Consider the following 17,776-nt stretch of genomic DNA (forward strand, 5'->3'; position numbering starts at 1 on the left):
GAGACACACATTCAAAAAGCCAAAATTTAATACAAATCAAATGGAAGAGAGTCTTTAGGCCGTGACAGTTGATTTTACCACCACCCAAGGCTGGCATGCAGCTAATTTTCCCTCTGAGGCACTGGTGGTTGTAACTGAGCTGGTTATAAAGTAAACTTTATTTAAGAGCTGATTGTACATCCTTCCTAGCTGCCCAGAACCTGGCTTCAGCAACAAAAATTTTCTGTTTTCCTGGAAACAACTGTCCTTACATCCCTAGGCTAGATTAAATCATGATGTGCAGTCTTCTTCTAGGTCTGTACCTGTCTGCAAGAGATGAATGAGCAAAAATGGTTCTCACTCACTTTCCCCCAAAGACCCTGAGCTCATGCTCCTCCATGTCAGGGATGACACACTGCTGGTGTTTAATGGATGCCAGAAACTGCATTCACACAGACTCAGGGAGTGGAAGCACCCAGCTATCCACTGCTGGATCTTGATTCCAGACCATTCCCTGGTGTATGCACTGCCACCTCAGCTGCTAGAAAGGCTCTGCTCTATTTAAAAGCAATGGGAGAAAGGGAAAATCTCATGGCATAAAAGACAGATTCTATAGCTAATGTCAATTCTACAGGAAAAGAAGGCAGATCCTTCCAAACTGCTGACCCAAGGTGCAAAGGTGCCTCTCTCCAGTGTGAGCACAGAGGAGTACTTATGTAGGCTGAGTTTTGGGGTCATATGCATAGTAGGCAGATTTAGTTTTAACTTCTACATAAGGCACCCTGGAAGAGGATCCAGAGATTCATGCATTACATTTCCTACTGCACAGCATCTTTCCACCATTCTTCATTTTACAGGAGACCTGGAACAGTTTTAGTCAAAGTGACTTTTCTAGAAGAAATTAAAGCGAAATTCTTGGGGAGCTGTGAAATTGAATAAGCCTGTGTAAAGTGTCCTGTGTGACTCTGAAGGGGATTCTGCTGAACCTTGGCTTTTCCTGCAAGCTCCCAAGCACTTCCGGATGAACTGGCCATTCTTCTTGAGGATACTTCCCTTCAACTCCACGATCCTGGCAGATTTTGCAGCTGAGAGAAGAGGGGAGAAAAAATAAGAGGTGTTCAATCATCTCATATAGCGAGGCCCCAGTCTGCAAAGCATGGGGCAGGACTGAACCCCTTTCTTCTCCTCCTCACCATGCCAAGTTCTCCTACCTGTTTCCATAAGCTTCAGCTCTCTGCACAGCTCCTCCTGCATCTTCTTCCTGTAGTCTCCAAACATGGCTCTCATGAGCTGACGCTTCTTCACCAGCGGAGCCTTGTCACTGCGCAGTGTCCTGATTGCCCGGAGAGCCTCCTCAGCTGCAGCAAAGGAGAAACAACACGCAGGTTAAGGCTTCCTGCTGGCTCTGCCCCTGCATTCCTGCCAGTGCTCCCTGCTCAGGAGAAAGCTCTTCTTCATTTCAGTGCTTACCCTGCTTTGGAGTGGGTTTCTGTGTCTTCAAGCCGAGTTCCAGCTGGTTGACACACCAGTCCACCTCTTTCCACAGCTGCTCATCTGACTGCTATCAACATGAGGCACAGTGAGCAAGAGGAAATATGTCACCCAAAAATTACAGCAGCAGTTGCTACACAGGATGAAAGTGAACTCCATAAAGTCAGGACTATTCCAAATATCATGTTCTGATGATCACTTTATAGACTTCATGACATTTTTCCTCTAGTGTTTTTCATCAGATAAACTAAAAGCACTGTGCAAATGTTTAGTTGCAACTCACTGTCTCTATTAGATGGACTTAATATGTGGCTGCCATTCAGAAGGTGCTGTTTTATGGAAAGTTGTTCAGCATTCAAATAAACTTACAGATGGGAAAATGAAACATTAACAATAAAAAACCCTATCCTCAAACCTGCACAAAATCAAAACCAGCAAACAACAGACAAAATCAGAAGCCGAGTCTTTCTTCTCAGCTCCTCTGTGCTTGCTCAACAAGAAATGCATGAGGAGAAGCAAGATGAAGCACATGGAGATGGAAGTAGCCAAGCCCCACTGAGCAAAGCCAGCTGGCTAACTCAGCAGTGGGACAGGGAAACAAGGCTGCACCCTGGGACTGAAGCAATTCTTAACTGTTATGTACATGTAAATACAAATGCCCTCACTCTGTCTCCTTTTACCTACAACAGTGTCCTTCCAAAGGACTGGGAAGGGCTTTATCTGACCTTCAACTCTTCCTATGTCTCTGGTGCTCAGCAGTGTTTATTGGTAGGACTGCAGGTGAAGCAGACCTTTGGATGGAATGTTCCATAGGTAGGTGAACACTCAGTGCAATTTCCTTGTTAAATATTATGAAAAGGAAGGTTTTGTGCAATCTTGTATTACAGTATAGATCAGGTGGCACAATTTGTTAATAACACCTACACCAGTGCTGGAAAGTAAAATAAAATGAAGACCTGGACCTTAGCAGAACAGAAAACCTTAGGGTGTGCCTTAATGTTGTGTTTACCCATAACTTGCAACTTCAGTTGATTTCTGTGCCATGCCCTACAGAGGACCTTCTCAGAACCACCCTTGAGCTTTACCACCGGCCCTTGACTACACCAGGTGGCAGTTCTGTGCCTTGGCTTTGCTCCTTGCACTACAAAAGCAACTCATCCTGTAAAATGCACAGCAGAGCTACAGGGCCTGGCTCAGCACCCACACACACCAGCTTGGCAACAACTGAAGACAGTTACCTCCATTTCCTATTTTTATTTTCTTAAGAAGACATGGCATCCAGCTCCCCAGGATTAGCTGTCACAAGTCTAAACATGAAATCTTTCAGCTCAAATCTGAAGGACCATTAACATTCTTTGCACTAGTCAGGTTCCTCAGCTGTGTAGCAGAGAAAGCAAACAGCTGCTGGAACATGTAAACAGTAAGCATGGTCTTTCAGCTTCCATCTCAAGGCAGCATGCTAATTATTCATCTGTGCAAAGAGATAAATGTCTTTTTAGCTCAAGGGTTTAAAAATTATGGGATCCCATCAATATTTAACTACCTGAGAGGTCTTCTCATCCTGATGGGAAGTATCTGTATTTTGACAGCTGTTAGGTTCTGCCTTTGCCTTCCTGCTGGTCTCGGTTTCTTCTCGTTTGTTTTTACTGACAGGTGGTTTTTGTTTCTTCTTTTTCTTCTTCTGGGCAGCTCCATCTCTTGTTGATTTCTCTGTCACTGTCTCATCTGCAGGGGTTGTCTCTGTTTGGGGGATCTTTGATGTGACATGGTTTCTATCCTCTTTGGGTGCATTCCCTGTCACTTGAGTCACCTCAGGCTTCTGCAAGGCTGCAGCCTGTGGCAGAGCTGCTGATTCAGCAGGCAGTGACAGATCTGCTGTGTGGCCTGTATGTTGGCTTGCTGGAAGTAACTGAAGATGAGGACAGTCTTCATCTGGGATGGCAAAGGTGAAAGCAAACTTGGGTTCTTGTCCAGAGGCAGCAAACCTCAAGGCTCCATTCCAGTTCTCCTGCTTGGTGGCTCTGACATTGTTTTGTACCTGCTCAGCACCACTGTCACCAGGGTCAGCTTCTGGGTCAGTCTTGGAAAGTGTAAAATCAAATCGGAAGCTGCTGCCAGATGATGTAAACAACTCTTGTTTTGCCTCAGGGGTTGGGTGAGACTGTTTCACACCATCTGCAGCCTGCCCCTTGCTTGGCTGTACTTCTACAACATCAGGGTTCATGCCTAAAAAAGACAAAGAATATTGTCTCAATAGTGGTGTTCTCAGTGCACCAGTTTCCTACCATGGGGACGCCACTGCAGCCTCCACTCTAAGGCACTGCCCAGAGAGGTGACTCAATTAATGCTGCAACCTAAGAGATCTACAGAAAAGAACCAAATCTCACCATTCCCCAAGGGACAGCTCAAGCTCACCTTTCGCCATGCTCTTCTGACCCTCATCCATCTTGAGATGACAATCCCCACACACATTGCTCATCTCTTGTTGCTTCTATGCAGGACAAGTCTCAGGGGAGCACAGGACCTTGAAAATGTGTTGTATCTCTTCTGCTGCACTCAGAAAACACCAAGAGAGACAAGAAACAGTTTATGGTGGACCTTAAAATCCACACTGTGGGATGCTGATGACTGACTCTTCTCTGAATGTGCTCTGTGCTCATACCCCTTCTGACTAATCCATAACTAGCATTCAATTGAAAGGGAACTCCAAGTGCTTCTAGAAGCTCAAATACTGTGAGATGTTCCTACAGAGGGGAAAAATCCACATCTAACTGCTTATTACATACAGTTGGACTCTTACACTGCAGAAAGTGCATTGCTACTGGCACAGAAGCTACAGAGGGCTTAGCAATCTTTCTCTCAAGGTGAAGACAAATCCCAGAACCTAACTCAGTGTCTCTTTGGAAAACTGAAAAAAAGTCTGATTAGAGAGCTGACCCTGAAAAGCAGGACTCTTCACTGACTCTCTTACAAACCAGCCTGACCACAAGAGGAATCCAAAGCTTTTGTGTTAGAACAAATTCTCTAAAAAACAGAGTTGTTCTGCGACAGTGGTCCCCAAGACCTCCATTTGGAATCCCTAAATATAGTCTTGTAGTGTTTGTTTCACTTATTTTAAGCCACTTGAGAGTAGTACTGTGGAATGGGAACATCCCACCTCTCCCGGCTGCAGCGCCCAACCACCCTCTGGGGGAAAGAACCTTTCCCTAATATCCAGCCTAATAATCACTCCCTAACACAGCTCCAGCCATTCCCTCAGGTCCTGTCCCTGGTAACAGAGAGCAGAGATCAGAGCTGTCCCTCCTCTGCCCCTTAGGATGAAGCTGCAGCCCTGGTGAGCTCTGTGCTCCCTCTCCTCTTCCCCAGCTGAACAAACCAAGTGCCCTCAGCCTCTCCTTCTATGGCTTCCCCTTGAGACCATTCCCCATACTCATGTCACTGCCCTTGGACACTCTCTAACAATTTTAGATCCTTCTGATATTGTGGTGCCCCAAGTACCCCCAGCACTCCCCAGGGCACAGCAGAGCAGGACAATCCCCTCCCTATCTTGGTCAGTGATGCACCCTCGACTGTAGTGGGAAAGAAGTGGGATGTACCTCCACAGCATTTGGGTTAGGGTCCTGAGCACATGTACCCTTATTTCAAGGGGTTTGGCTAGCTGCAATCCAGGCCAGTTACAAAACAAGAGGTAGAGAAAGTTCCAGGGAGCTGCTCCCCTCCCTCACCTGGGAGTTACTCTAAGCTGAGGACCTCATGCATACAGTGCTACAGCCAAATAACTCATTGATCCAGATCCTGAATTCCTGGCTAGAGCTTGGATCTGCCTCCTCACCAGACTTCTCCAGCAACTGGGACTCCAGGCAGAGCCTTGGTACCGTCAGCAGCACAGCTCAGCTCTCCCGGCTCACATACTGTGCAAAAGAGCCCCTTTCTGGTCAGGGCACTGCTTCTGCTGCCCGGTTCCTGTGCTCAGCTCCTGCCTCCCCTCCCGTCACTCCAGGCCCTTGCCCCAAGACCCTCTCCAGCTCTTCTGGAGCCCCTTTAAGCACTAGAAGGGGCTCTGTAGTCTCCCCAGAGCCTTCTCTTCTCCAGGCTGAAAAATCACAACCCCTCAGCCTTACTTCTTCTTGGAGCCTGATGCTCAAGCACAGGGTGTGGGCACCTATCAGGCACAGCTCCATCCTCAGGTGCACCAGCAAACACACACCTGAGCCTCTTACACAAGATTCACAGCCCTCTCCCAAGATTAGGTACTGACCAGCAGCAAACGTTTCTGCAGCTCTACAAATTGGATCGATGAGATCAAACTATGACTTTATAGAATTTTATCTTCCATGTAATTTTTCCCTGGACCAAGCTTCACAAAAATAAACCTACTGGTGTTTAAGGGCCAGATACACTGGCACAGTATTTCCTTAAGATGGAAAATAAAGGCAGAGCTGTAGCAGAACTAAACAAGCCATTACATGGGAAAAAGAGAACATGACAAAGAATACAGAAAACAGGGAGAACAAACACTAAATGAATGAAAGATAAAACAGCTTACAAAAACACAGTCCTTAAAGCACAAAGCTTTATGTGATTCTGTGTTCAGAACAAATCCCAAATAACACAAGAACAAGGAACATAAAGGAGAGAATAATCAGAAAAAACACCCCGATCTGCTAAATCACACTCAAGGGCAGAATATGCGGGGTGGGAAAGAGGAACATACCTAGTTTGGGGTGTGGAGTGAGGTTAAGATATGCCTCCAGTTGTGAAATGCACCACTCCAGCTCCTCCTGGAACACACCTTGGGGAGCCTTGGACATCGTGTGGGTGAGGCAGAATGTTTAGAAGTACAAATCTCTCACCTCCAAAACTGAGTTTTCTGAGGCCTTCTCCCCTCTCACAGATCAGACCTGGCTTCACACTGGAGGTGTGCTGTGTAACAGCTCATTTAGACCACAAATCAACACAGCACAGGGACGTGTCCTGTGTGAAGAGCACCAAAGGAGCTCTCTGCGTTACCAAAATCACAGCTCTTACTAGCAGGAAACCCCACCACTCCCGGCAAGCCAGGACTTCCCACAGATTTTTTTTTTAATTTTTTTTCATCTTTTTCTCCACCTGCCCCTTTTTAAAGGCCCCTAACGGAAGATTTCTCATCTTCCCTGAAGTTCAGGCAATTGCATAATGCCTCCACAGCAGGAAATTTCCTTTTAGCACAGCTTTGGCAACACACGGAACTTATCTTTAGGCTAAACACAAGTCCTTGAGACCCCATGTGCTGTACTTCTACGCCGGCTGCCTCCTGCTAAGAAGGTGGAAATTAAGGTTTGCAGCCCGGCTGAGGACAAGGCACACTAAAACTCTGGGAACGAAAAGCATCAGGATAAGGAGATGAGCAAGGATCGGGAAAGGCACCAGAAGTGGGAAGGCCTTTGAGGAGAACGTGCGGGAGCCGGGCCCGGTAGGGCCGAGCTCCCGAGCCTTACCCGCTCCATGCCGGGCTCCCCGCGCCGCCGCCGGAAGCAGAGGCGCCGCCGCACCGCCCACCTCCGCTGACGAGCCTCGAGTGCGCTGCGGGAGCATCGCCGCCCCGGGCCGGGCCAGCACCGCCTAATGGAGCTTGGGGCCTCCCCGGACCCTCCGCGGTGCTTCTCCCCCGCCACCGGCCGCGGGCTCAGGGTGGGTGGCCCGGCCGCTGTGCTCCCCCTCAGTGCTCCGGCCGCGCCCCGCGCTGCTGCTCCCACCGACACCGCCCGGGCCCGACGCGGCGGAGTCCTCAGCGCCCACCGTGGCCGCGCATTTATTTGTGACCCTTGCGCCTCCCTCCTGGTCTCCTGAGCCCCGCAGGGACCTGCCGGACACGTGTGCCTATGTGCCGCCTTCCCTGGGCCAAATCCCCGCAGGAGCGCCCACACCAGCCCTGGCCTCTCACATGCCAGCCTGACACAGGCAATGCCAGCACGCACCACCATGGGCAGGCAAAAAAGGTTAATACACACCTAACAGGTACTGTCTAATCCCATTTCTATTTTAGATTTCCTTTTGGTTATTTAATTCTGTAAATATAAAGTTAGACACCTTGTTTCATAGGCATTTTTTCCCCCTTGGATCGTTTCCAACGACAGCCAGAACATTCCCGTGAGGTCAGTACTGCAGCAGCACAGCGTGTCACACCACAGGGTTTGGTGTCTCTCAAATGCTTCAAACCACGGAGTTTATAATTTCTCTTGACATTGGCAGCTGATGTTAGAAATTCTCCAAGGCTGACAGAAGGACTCTAAAGTGCTGGGAAAGCACTTCCAAATGTTGCTGCTAAAGATTATAAAATGGTACTGGAAAAATCGGTACACTTCTGCCAATCCCAGCCAGACTTCTGTCTGCCTTACAATCTCCACCTTGCTGAGATTTAGCCGTTGTCTGAGCTCTCCCCTCATTACAAAAACCACCTCAGTGGTTTGAGCCTTATCTAAGGTTGTCTTCAGACTTTATCTCGAGGCTTCTTCTGAGTGGTTGAGTAGGGTCAAAATCAGCATCAGTCCTCATATACAAGTGTCCAAGAAGTCAGGAAAAAATCTGACAATCAAGTATTGGAGAAGATAAGGAGCACAAAATAATGAGCTATCATCTCTGTCTCGAAAGGCCAGAATCCCACTACAGTTTTCCTCTCCTCAGTGCCTGAGCTGGACTGAGGGCTCGTGAGCCTGCCACCACCAGTCTGGATGCATCCCCTAAAGCAAAAGCTCCCCATCCATGACCTGAGGAATGCACAAACCCATCAGGTGGTGCCAAGACTCTTCTTGGTATGGCTGGCACAGAACCTGCAGAACCCATCCAGACAAAGCAAGAAGTGAAAGGAACATTGTTTTCTGTGGCAGGACGCTGTTCATATCTTCAGGTCTGTGGACCCAATGCTCATGGCAGGGAAAAGGCACAAAGGACCAGCAATGCCTTGGTATTCCTGGATTTGATCTCTGCCCTGAGGATTCAGCCCCACGAGGGCACCAAGTCAGTGAGCTGTGGCAGCCTTGCTCTGAGGACACATGACAGAAGGGCTGTCGGGAGATCCAAATGCGATCCTCAGCTTCTGCTAACACAAGAAACCTTGTCACAGGAAGAGCTGCGAGCTGAGCTGGTGGGAGCTGATGTCTGACAAGTCATGGCTGCCTGGGAGCGAAGCAAACAGCAGGCAGAGGAACGGGAATGGCTTGAGTCTGCTTCAGGTGCAGAGCATGTTAGTGTGTGCTGTATAAACCATGCAAAGGCTGGGGCGGTTCCTCTCTGCTGTCACATGGTGACAGGAGCACCTGTCTAGGGGCAGGACAACTGTGCAGTCCTGTAGGTCACTCCAGGACTGGCATTCCTTGCCAGCACAGAGCTGCCTTCTTTACCCATGCCACCAACTGAGCACCAACAAATTTGTGGCAGGCATGGCTGTAACTGGAAGCTAGAAAATGCAGCTCTTTGGTATGAGGCTCCTTTGAGGGAGTTGCAGGAAGAAATTGGGAAAAAGAAAAACCAAAAGAGAGAAGTGGGGTGGTTGCCAGAGCTGCTAACCAGAGTGCCAGGGAGCCTTGGAGGGCACTGGGACAGCCCAGTGTCACATGCCCGACACATCCTGTCGCCAGACTTCCTCACCGGCGATGTACGTGGCTTGCACATACAGGCTGTCATTCAGCATTAGGAAATCTGTTGGACAAGAGAGAAAGAAAGCAGCTGTCAGAGTGGAGCTGCTGGAGCTGGCTGGGGAGAGCTGAGCTCAGTGGGGAAGGGCTTCTCCCCACCCCAGGATGGCACTGCAGTGCAATCCTCGCAATGGCAGCTCTGCTTTCTGCTTGGCTGAGATATGGGTGGCACTCCAAAGGGTTTCCCAAACACCACCAGCATCCAAGGGAAAAACCACTGGAGCAAAAGCCCAGAGCATATCCCAGGTGGAACAAGTCTCCCTGTAGCTCCCACTGAAACGGGATGAGCATGTGCTTCCAGCAGCCCCTGCTTTGCTCCAGCACTTGTGAGCCCTGACACCGTTGTCTCCATACCAGTACGTGCTATGCCCACACCAGTATGTGCTGTGCCCACACCAGTACCTGCATCGGAGTCATAATTCAGTGTCCCCTTTTTATGTTCAATCCCCAGGAGCTGAGCGGGATGCAGAGACGCCGCCTCCAACGCGGTCTCTAGCGAGCATCCTTGGACAGAGAATTGGGGAGATGTTAGGGCAGCCAGAGCCCCATTGCCAGAGCAGCCCAAATCCCCCTGGACAAGGCAACTGTCAACCAGGCAGTTGACAGACCCAAGCTGGAACACCCTCAGCACAGCCAGCTGGAGCTGTGAAGGGAAATATTCCTGCAGGAGAGAGCAGGCATAGAAAAACTGGATACCTAGAGTATGGAGAAGCGAAAACCATTCACTTTTGTGAGGAAGAAGCAGGAGAGTTCACCTCTCATTAGTTCTATGGGTTAAAATGAAACTTCCCCTCAAAAAGAGGCTCATCTGAGGGCACTGATCCCAGCCCTTGCCGTGTCTCAGGTGAGAGGGAATGTTCCTGGTGGAATGTACACATCTGGCAAAAGCAAGACCTCCTCCCTGTGTGTCAACACAGGGAACAGCAGCTTGTGGACAAGGCTCTCTTACCTGTGGCTTCTTGGAAGTGTCGCACACACGTGTCCATGGTCGCCACGCTGCCACTCAGGGTCTTTGTGCCTGGGAGGGAAACAGGATGGCACTGAGCAGTGCCCATAGCTCACAGTAAGAAGCAGGGCACTAGGGAAGCGTAATGGGAACAGAAGTGCAGAAGTCCTGGGTGGCAGGAGTAGCAAGCTGAAATGCCTGTAGCCACTTCCTGCTGGAGCACAGGAAGAGGTACATGGGTGTTACCCCTAGCTCCACTATCAGACCAGCTGGACTGGGTGAAACCAGCTCACAATGCAGGCATCTGTTGGCAGAGGAAGGTAATGGAGAAAGGAATGCTATTTCTTTGAAGTACCTTCCCAGTCTCCATCTACTTGGGAATTTGAAACTTAGGGAATTTAGCTTGCAAGAAGTGGTAGTGTTATAATAAAGAAAAGGGACAATAAATGTCTCTAAGATTTCTCTGTCCTTGCTGATGCCCTGAACCTCTGGCGCCCTTGACACTGGGCAATGAGGCTTTCAAAGGTGTTGCAGACAGCTACAACTGGACAGATTCCTCCATGATGGTGGCACACTTCTCCTCTTTACCAGGAGTTTCATTATCACCAAGGCCAAGTCACTGCAGGTCCACCAGGCATCAAAACACAAGAGGGTGGCACAAATGCTGCCAAACACCGTCAGGGACAAAAAGGTGTGCTCAGCTTCTCAGGAATGGTGCCAGTGGCAGGATTGTCCCCAGGTCTTCAGCAAGAGGGACAGTGTAACAGGACAGCACTTACCTGCGATGTAGGTGTTCAGCCCATCAATCTCCACCACCTGCTGACCCAGCGTGTGCCGACCCGGTGCCAGCCCCATGCCAGCGATTGCATCTGTCACTAGCACCAGCCCTGCAGAACACAAGGAAAAGAGCCCTGTCAACACTGCAGCTGATTTTATTGCAGCTCCAAGCACTGTGCCCTGATGACCCTCCCAGAGAGGGACCATGTGTCTCCAGCCACATCCCACCAAAGCAAGAGGACTGAGGGATTAGCATGTGTGGCTGTGACCTTCCAGACAGCAATGGCAGCACAGATGTCTTCTGGGAGATGGTGCAGTGCTCGGAGTGGCTGGTGACACTGTGGGACTGCCATGGCTCACCTTTGGGGTGGGCTCGGTGGGCGATCCGTAGGGCAGCGGGGTTGGTGTGAATGCCATCAGAAATCATGCCATAGAAGACCCTCCGCCCAGCAGGAATCTTGTCACTTGTCAGCAGCCCCACAATGCCGGGGTCACGGTGGTGGAACTGCTCGAGGGGAGAGAGGGGACAAGCTGTCGAGGATCACCAGGATGCACTGGCTGAGACCTCTCTTCGAGGGATGCAGCTGCCATCTCTATCACACAGTGCCTGGCAGCTTTACCAGGCAAACCTGGGCATTGCCTTGAATCACAGAATGGTTTGAGTTGGAAGGGACCATAAAGCTTATTTTGTTCCAACCCTTGCCATGGACAGCGACACCTTCCACTATCTCAAGGTGCTCCAAGCCCCATCCAAACTGACCTTAAATGCTTCCAGGGATGGGACAGCCACAGCTTCTCTGGGCAACTCAGTACCCTCAAAGCCAGTAATTTCTTTCCAATATTCCATCTAACCCTGCCCTCTGGAAGTGGGAAGACATTCTTCCTTGTCCAAAGCCTTTACCCAGTGCTCCTGGAGCCTCTTTAGGCACTGGAAGGGGCTCTAAGGTCTCTCTGGAGCATTCTCTTCTCCAGGCAAATACTCCCAGCTCTGCTAGCTTGGCTCCAGAGTAGAGGGGCTTCAGCTCTTGGGGCATCTCTGTGGCCTCCTCTGGACTCTCTCCAGCAGCTCTGCAGGTGGGGTCTCACCTGAGTGGGACAGAATCCCCCCCTTCCCTGCTGCACACACACAGGAGGGGGTCTGGGTGCACACAGTGAGGACATGTCTAGCTTTCATCCACCGACACTTCTAGTCCTTCTCGGTGATGATCTTCAAGAGTCTGCTACAGCCTTGAATCTTTCAGATTCAGCAGCAGGAATGTGAAGCCAGAATGTGAACCATTGCAAAACATGGTACAAAACCAGCTGGGGAGAACAAAGACCCATGGGGAGCGGGAGAGAAAGCCCAAAAGCAGCCCTGGAGCAGGGCAGGTGCCTCTGGGGACTCACCGGCAGCATGGCATTGAAGAGATGAGTGATGAAGGTTGCTCCGTGCTGCACAGCCTCCTCAGCCTGGGACAGATTAGCCACTGAGTGACCTGGGAACACAAACCAATGCCTGATTCCTCTGCCCATCTCTCCACTGATTTCCCTACAGGAGCAAAGACACCCAATCACTGGACTATGCTCTAATGTCCACCCTGGCCTGAGGTCTCAGGTGCATCCTCAACACAGATGTGTCTGGCCATGACCTGAGAGGACTCTGGGGTTGGGTGTTTCACCTGAACTCCTTCAGTGTTCACATAACAGCTGTCACAAATGCTGCCTTGCTCACAGCATGTTGTGTTTAGGCTGGTCCAACGACATGCCTTTCTGCTGGCCTCAGATACATAAATGTTTTGTAGAGAGGTATCAGAGGATACCCTCACAACAGTGGGGATTTTGCCAGGAAAGCATATGGGAATTAAACTATCCAGAAAGAAACTTCTGTTTCCCCAACAGGACATCAGCTCTGTGGGCTAACCTTGCCTTTCTGGAGTTCTTTATGTGGCTTTGGGAGGAGGGATAGTCTGCTATATGAATGCCCTTCTCACCTGAGGTTTAATTTCACCCTGAATAACTCCCCCCCTTAAAAACAAAACAAAACAAAACAAAACCAAACCAAACCAAACCAAACCAAACCAAAACAAAACAAGCTTCTTCAATTATCTAAGGCATTTGTGAAGCAAAGGAAAAGAAAAATGCAGCCAGTTTCAAGTCAGAGGCCAGCCAGGAGGGAGAGGTTCCTACAGCACTTCTGGCTGAAAAACAGAGTTATCAAACCAACAGTAACCTTTGGAAAATGATTTCACCTGTCACATAAGGCCTAAGGCAGTGAAACTTCAGAGTTTGAACCCTTCCACATCATCAAACCTCCAACAAAGACTGCTATTCTTCCCTGTGTTAGAACAGCACCTTGTGTTTACTGCAGGGGCTCCTCAGTTGACACAAACTTTGGCCCTTGCCATGACAGATTGACAGCATCAAGTGAGGTCCCCATTTGTGACAGGTCTGTCATCTCCATACAGGCTAGGCAAAAGAGAATCCCACCCCATCCAGTTGCACTGAGACACCGTTAGAGATGCCATAGCCCCAAGGGAGAGGCAGCCAGAGCCCCCTGTAGCCCTTGGTGCCTCAGCCCTTACCCAGGGAGACGCAGATGCCCCGCTTGGTGAGCTCCCGGATCACCTCACTGCTCCTCCGCATTTCAGGGGCCAGGGTCACTATCTGGACACAGTTCAGAGAGCCGTAAGTGGCAAGCAGGTCCTGGAAGGCACCTGCCTCAAAGGTGCGGAGGCAGTGCTCCGGGTGGGCACCCTTCTTCTCCTTGCTGATAAACGGCCCTTCCAGGTGGGCTCCTGTCCGAACAGGAACAAAGAACAATGACCCTTCCTCCTGTGCCAAGGACCAAGAAACCTGCTATGTCTACTCTGGTCTAGTCACACTCTTGCCACTTTTCTGCAGCAAAACACATAGCTCAGGCAACTGTGAGCTCGGCACAGTGAGGATGCAGTGCTGGCCACCGGCTAAGCCAAGCCACCCCAAGTGCCATTGCTCCAGAGGCCCCAAAGGGGCTGGAGCAGTGTGTGTATGATAACAGAGAACACAGCAGAGGCCAGGCACAGCCTGAGGGACAAGGTGGGTCTGTGCCCACCTGTGCATCCCTCCCACTGAGAGTTCCAGCTCCTGTTTGTGCTCTGTAATTCTTTCGCCTCAACCGTGAACAAGATAATTGCCCACCTAGTGTAGAACCACAGAGGGATGAATCCACTTACCCAGGATTCCTGCTCCATGGGCTCCACCGTTTCTTACACTGATCTGAGGGAGAACCTAGAGAAAGGAGTTTGTCAGGCATGGCAACCCAGACACAGCCCCCCAGCCTGCCAAATCAGACCCAAACATCAGGTCCTCAGGGAGATTTGTAGGTGGACCACTTGGGACCAACACAGCCCACAAAGAAAAAGCTATCTCCAAGCCTTGGTGTGCAGAGCTCGCTTGGGAGACATGGCTGTCTCAGCATTCTAAAGGCTGAGGGCAAGAAACCCAGCGTAGAGTCCAGCTCCTCATGCCCATGGCTTTTCTGCCCTGGCAGCTATCCCAGTCTTGGCCCACCCACCTCCTGACACCAAGCTCAGTCCCTGATCACCTTGCAGATAGGAGAGGAGAAGGCCCTTACCTGGTGATACACAGATGGAGGAGAAGTCACCAGGGTGGGACAGAAAGAGGTCACTCCATGGGAGAGGATTTTCTGACTGACCAGGTCAATACCTGATTTGAAGTCATCCGTCGCCAGAGAGAAGTCCACCCCGAAGCCTCCTGCACCACAAACAAAATGGGTGAAATTGTAGCTTTCCCAGTGGGTGTGTTCCATCCAGAAACACCGAAGAAAGACTTTGTGTGATGGGAGGGAGATGTTCCATTTGTAGGGCACTGCCACAGAGGGCTCCACCAGCACTTCTGTCCTACATTCCAAGGTTCCACAAGTACAAATCTCACCATGGCTGCCCCTGTGAAGTGCTCTTCCCCACAGCATCCCAGTGTTTTGCAAGCACAACCTTTTTATTTTGATGCAGGGCAATGTGTGACAATTCCTAGCTGAAAAGGGATCTGACTTCCAACTTTAGCTACCACAGAACAAGCCCCTCTTTCCTTCTGAACAGAGCTATTGCAGTTAATTGTTACTGTCCCCTTGGGAGTCTTGCCCTCTCCTCCCACATCCTGGAAGGGGTGGGGCAGGCATCCTGCCAGTGCAAAGGCAGGATAAAATATAGATAAAAATGAGTTTAGAGGAAACCCTCACCTGGGCAAAGGGGACCACTTACAGGACAGCAGCAACCACAGGCAAAATTGCTATTCATCATTGGTTTGGTGACTCATACCTCCCTTGAGCAGCTGAAACATAGTCATGGGCACCCACAGTGGGGCTAGGGGTCAGGGATGGACAAACCCGGGACGGCCCAGTCCGTGAGTGCATGTAGCTTCACTGTACCATTGATCTGGACATCGATGAAACCTGGGGCGATGATGCTGTCCTTGCAGTCCAGCTGGACATCAGCAGAGCCCTTCTCATCAAAGAAGAGTTTCTCTGGGTTGAGGATCTTCCCCTCTCGCACCCACAGGTCCTCCCTGGAGGGACAGTCACACACAGCAAGCTCTGGTGCCATCTGCAGCACCTCGAGCAGGTGGCCATGCCCCAGTGCCAGTGACCCCGGGCAGAGTGGATCCCACCTGCACTTCCTGCCACGGGTTCTGTGATATCTGCCAGAGCACAGCTGGGACACTCTTCCAGCCCGCACACAGCAAGCAGCCCTCTCTGCCTGTCTCTGGCTCTACAAAACTCACGGGAATGGGATTTTCACCTCAAAGGTGGTGTTGATGATGGCCAAAGCGCCAGGGGGCTGGCAAAAGAGACAAAACGACAGGGACCGTACACCACACCCTCCCCATATCCCTCCAAAACTCGGCAGAGGAGACATGGGATGGTGGGAGCGCGGCGGGGTGAGGGCCGACAGCCGGTGTACAGGGGGAACTGGCCACCGTCTCTCGGCACTGCAGGTGTCAGGTCAGGTCGGAGCCCGTCCGGGAGCCCCCACACCCCTGGTACCCACGGACACCACGATACCCCCGGACAGCCCTGGTACCGCCGGACACCACGGTACCCCAAACAGCCCCAGCACCCCCAGCCACTCGGGTACCACCGGTACCCCGCCTCACCTCTGGAGCTGGTGGTCCCTCAGGATGCGGCAGTTGGTGAACTGGACGATGGGCGCGTCCGAGACGGATTTGTTGGACGGCATCGCGGGGCAGCGGGAGCGGGCGGGAACCGCGAACCCCCCGGTGGCCGGCGCAGGGGGCGGGAACCGGGCGTGGCGAAGCAAGGCCAGGCCGCGACTACGGTGCGAGAAGCTGCCGCGGGACTGGGCAGCCGGTGGGGGGCGGAGGCACCGGAGCACCGCCCCGGGGGCAGGCGGAGGGTGAGCTCCCTCCCTGCCCGGCGCTCTGAGCCGACGCCGTGAGGAACAAGCCCCGCGGGGCCGCGCTGCCGGGCCCCACCGCGGTGCCCGCCGAGCGCCGGGCCCGCGGCGCTGTCCGCGCTCCGGGGGCACCGGGACTCGGGGGTGTGGGCTGGGCGCGGCCCCGCCCGCAGCACCGCCTGCTCCTGCTCACGTGAGCGCGCTCGGCACATGCCGGGATTTCCCTCCCGCCCTTCGGCACCTGACGGGCCCCGAGAGCCGCCATCACGGGAAGGGCGCCGCCATCTTGAGGAGGTCGGGGGCGGAAACTCTCCTCATGCGACCCCATCGTGAGACCCCATCGTGAGACCCCATCGTGAGACCCCACTGTGAAACCATGCTGAGACCCCACCCATCGTGAGAGTTCATCCTGAGATCCCCATCCTGGCACCTCCCTCCCAATACCCCCATCGTGACACCCTGCGCCCACTGGCCCCCGTGTACCCGAGGGAAGCTGATGAGACGTGATTCCACCCAGCTGATGTGGGCTCCGGCACTGCTGATGAATCACTTCCAGGAAAAAAAAGTAATGGGGAATGTAACTGTACATGAATGTAATATCCCTGTCTGGCCTGGAATTGGATTTTAATTAGGTTTTGTGCCATGCTTATCATTCCATGATGTCAGTGCTTGTCCACGCTACAAGCTGCTCCTAATTGCCAGCAGGATGCTAGGAAAGGGGCCTGACAGGGAGAGATGGGAATGATGCCAGCTGAGCCTGGGAAAACTATGTGCAGCATTGTTTTGGGAATTTGAGGCTAAGAATGGTTTTGGACCACAGAGATGCTCCAGGAGTCGGAGCCCCTCTGCTCTGGAGCCAGGCTGGGAGAGCTGGGGGTGCTCACCTGGACTGGAGAAGGCTCCAGGGAGAGCTCAGAGCCCCTGCCAGGGCCTAAAGGGGCTCCAGGAGAGCTGCAGAGGGACTGGGGACAAGGGATGGAGGGACAGGACACAGGGAATGGCTTCCACTGCCAGAGGGCAGGGATCGATGGGATACTGGGCAGGAATTGTTCCCTGGGAGGGTGGGCAGGCCCTGGCACAGGGTGCCCAGAGCAGCTGTGGCTGCCCCTGGATCCCTGGCAGTGCCCAAGGCCAGGTAGGATGGGGCTTAGAGCAACCTGGGATAGTGGAAGGTGTCTCTGGCCATGGCAGGAGTGGATGAACTGGATGAGCTTTAAGGTTTTCCTCATGAAATGATGCACTTCTGGGACACCCAGCACTGTGTTGCTGGGAATTATTTTTAGCTCTGTACAGGTGGACCTGAGGAAACCCCAAAATTAGAAGTTGAGAAGATGAATCCTAAAAACAGCTCTTAGCCCTGCTTATACTTCTGTGAAGGAGAAAGGACCCATCCAAGCCGCTAAATCGAATTTAGATGTCAGAAGGCATGTACGGCACTCAAACTGCCTGTGGCCAAAACAGGTCTCTTCCCCAGGAACACACAAGCTGACAGGGCTGTGACAGTAACTTTAGCTGGCAGT

General features: G+C 51.8%; 2 protein-coding genes across 6 annotated transcripts; both read right to left on the reverse strand.

Annotated features, from left to right (window-relative positions):
- Window positions 1–10: 10 nt before the first annotated feature.
- C15H8orf33 (chromosome 15 C8orf33 homolog) lies at window positions 11–7,675 on the reverse strand. Of its 5 annotated transcripts, XM_040078990.2 has the most exons (7): window positions 6,948–7,005; window positions 6,185–6,251; window positions 3,886–4,020; window positions 3,014–3,696; window positions 1,450–1,540; window positions 1,191–1,337; window positions 11–1,064 (listed from the first exon to the last, which is right to left on the reverse strand). In XM_040078990.2, the coding sequence occupies exons 3-7, from the start codon at window positions 3,947–3,949 to the stop codon at window positions 871–873; spliced, it is 1,179 nt and encodes a 392-aa protein (XP_039934924.1). In that variant the 5' UTR covers window positions 3,950–4,020; window positions 6,185–6,251; window positions 6,948–7,005; the 3' UTR covers window positions 11–870. The 5 variants fall into 5 exon arrangements, with proteins under 5 accessions (XP_039934924.1, XP_039934926.1, XP_039934923.1 ...); XM_040078992.1 differs by lacking the exons at window positions 6,185–6,251; window positions 6,948–7,005 and adding an exon at window positions 7,540–7,675; XM_040078989.1 differs by lacking the exon at window positions 6,185–6,251 and having other exon boundaries at window positions 6,948–7,037.
- Window positions 7,491–16,158, reverse strand: AMDHD2 (amidohydrolase domain containing 2). The gene is made up of 11 exons (XM_040078987.2): window positions 15,997–16,158; window positions 15,272–15,408; window positions 14,459–14,598; window positions 14,058–14,112; window positions 13,428–13,640; window positions 12,253–12,341; window positions 11,227–11,371; window positions 10,869–10,976; window positions 10,093–10,161; window positions 9,546–9,647; window positions 7,491–9,147 (listed from the first exon to the last, which is right to left on the reverse strand). The coding sequence occupies exons 1-11, from the start codon at window positions 16,077–16,079 to the stop codon at window positions 9,059–9,061; spliced, it is 1,230 nt and encodes a 409-aa protein (XP_039934921.1). The 5' UTR covers window positions 16,080–16,158; the 3' UTR covers window positions 7,491–9,058.
- Window positions 16,159–17,776: the final 1,618 nt, after the last annotated feature.

The sequence above is a fragment of the Hirundo rustica genome, chromosome 15 (assembly GCF_015227805.2).
Source record: "Hirundo rustica isolate bHirRus1 chromosome 15, bHirRus1.pri.v3, whole genome shotgun sequence".
NCBI classification, from domain to species: Eukaryota; Metazoa; Chordata; class Aves; order Passeriformes; family Hirundinidae; genus Hirundo; species Hirundo rustica.

Bases quoted from the DNA above. Each gene is read 5' to 3' on its own strand.
- C15H8orf33 (XM_040078992.1), bottom strand. From the start codon at position 3,949: ATGAGCAATGTGTGTGGGGATTGTCATCTCAAGATGGATGAGGGTCAG. The intron at 3,697-3,885 runs GTGAGCTTGAGC...TGTCTTTTTTAG, and splicing joins TCAGAAGAGCATGGCGAAAG to GCATGAACCCTGATGTTGTA. The intron at 1,338-1,449 runs GTAAGCACTGAA...CCTTTGCTGCAG, and splicing joins GAAACCCACTCCAAAGCAGG to CTGAGGAGGCTCTCCGGGCA.
- AMDHD2 (XM_040078987.2), bottom strand. From the start codon at position 16,079: ATGCCGTCCAACAAATCCGTCTCGGACGCGCCCATCGTCCAGTTCACC. The intron at 14,599-15,271 runs GTACAGTGAAGC...TTTGTGGTGCAG, and splicing joins CATCGATGTCCAGATCAATG to GAGGCTTCGGGGTGGACTTC. The intron at 12,342-13,427 runs GTAAGGGCTGAG...TTGTGTTCCCAG, and splicing joins GGGCATCTGCGTCTCCCTGG to GTCACTCAGTGGCTAATCTG.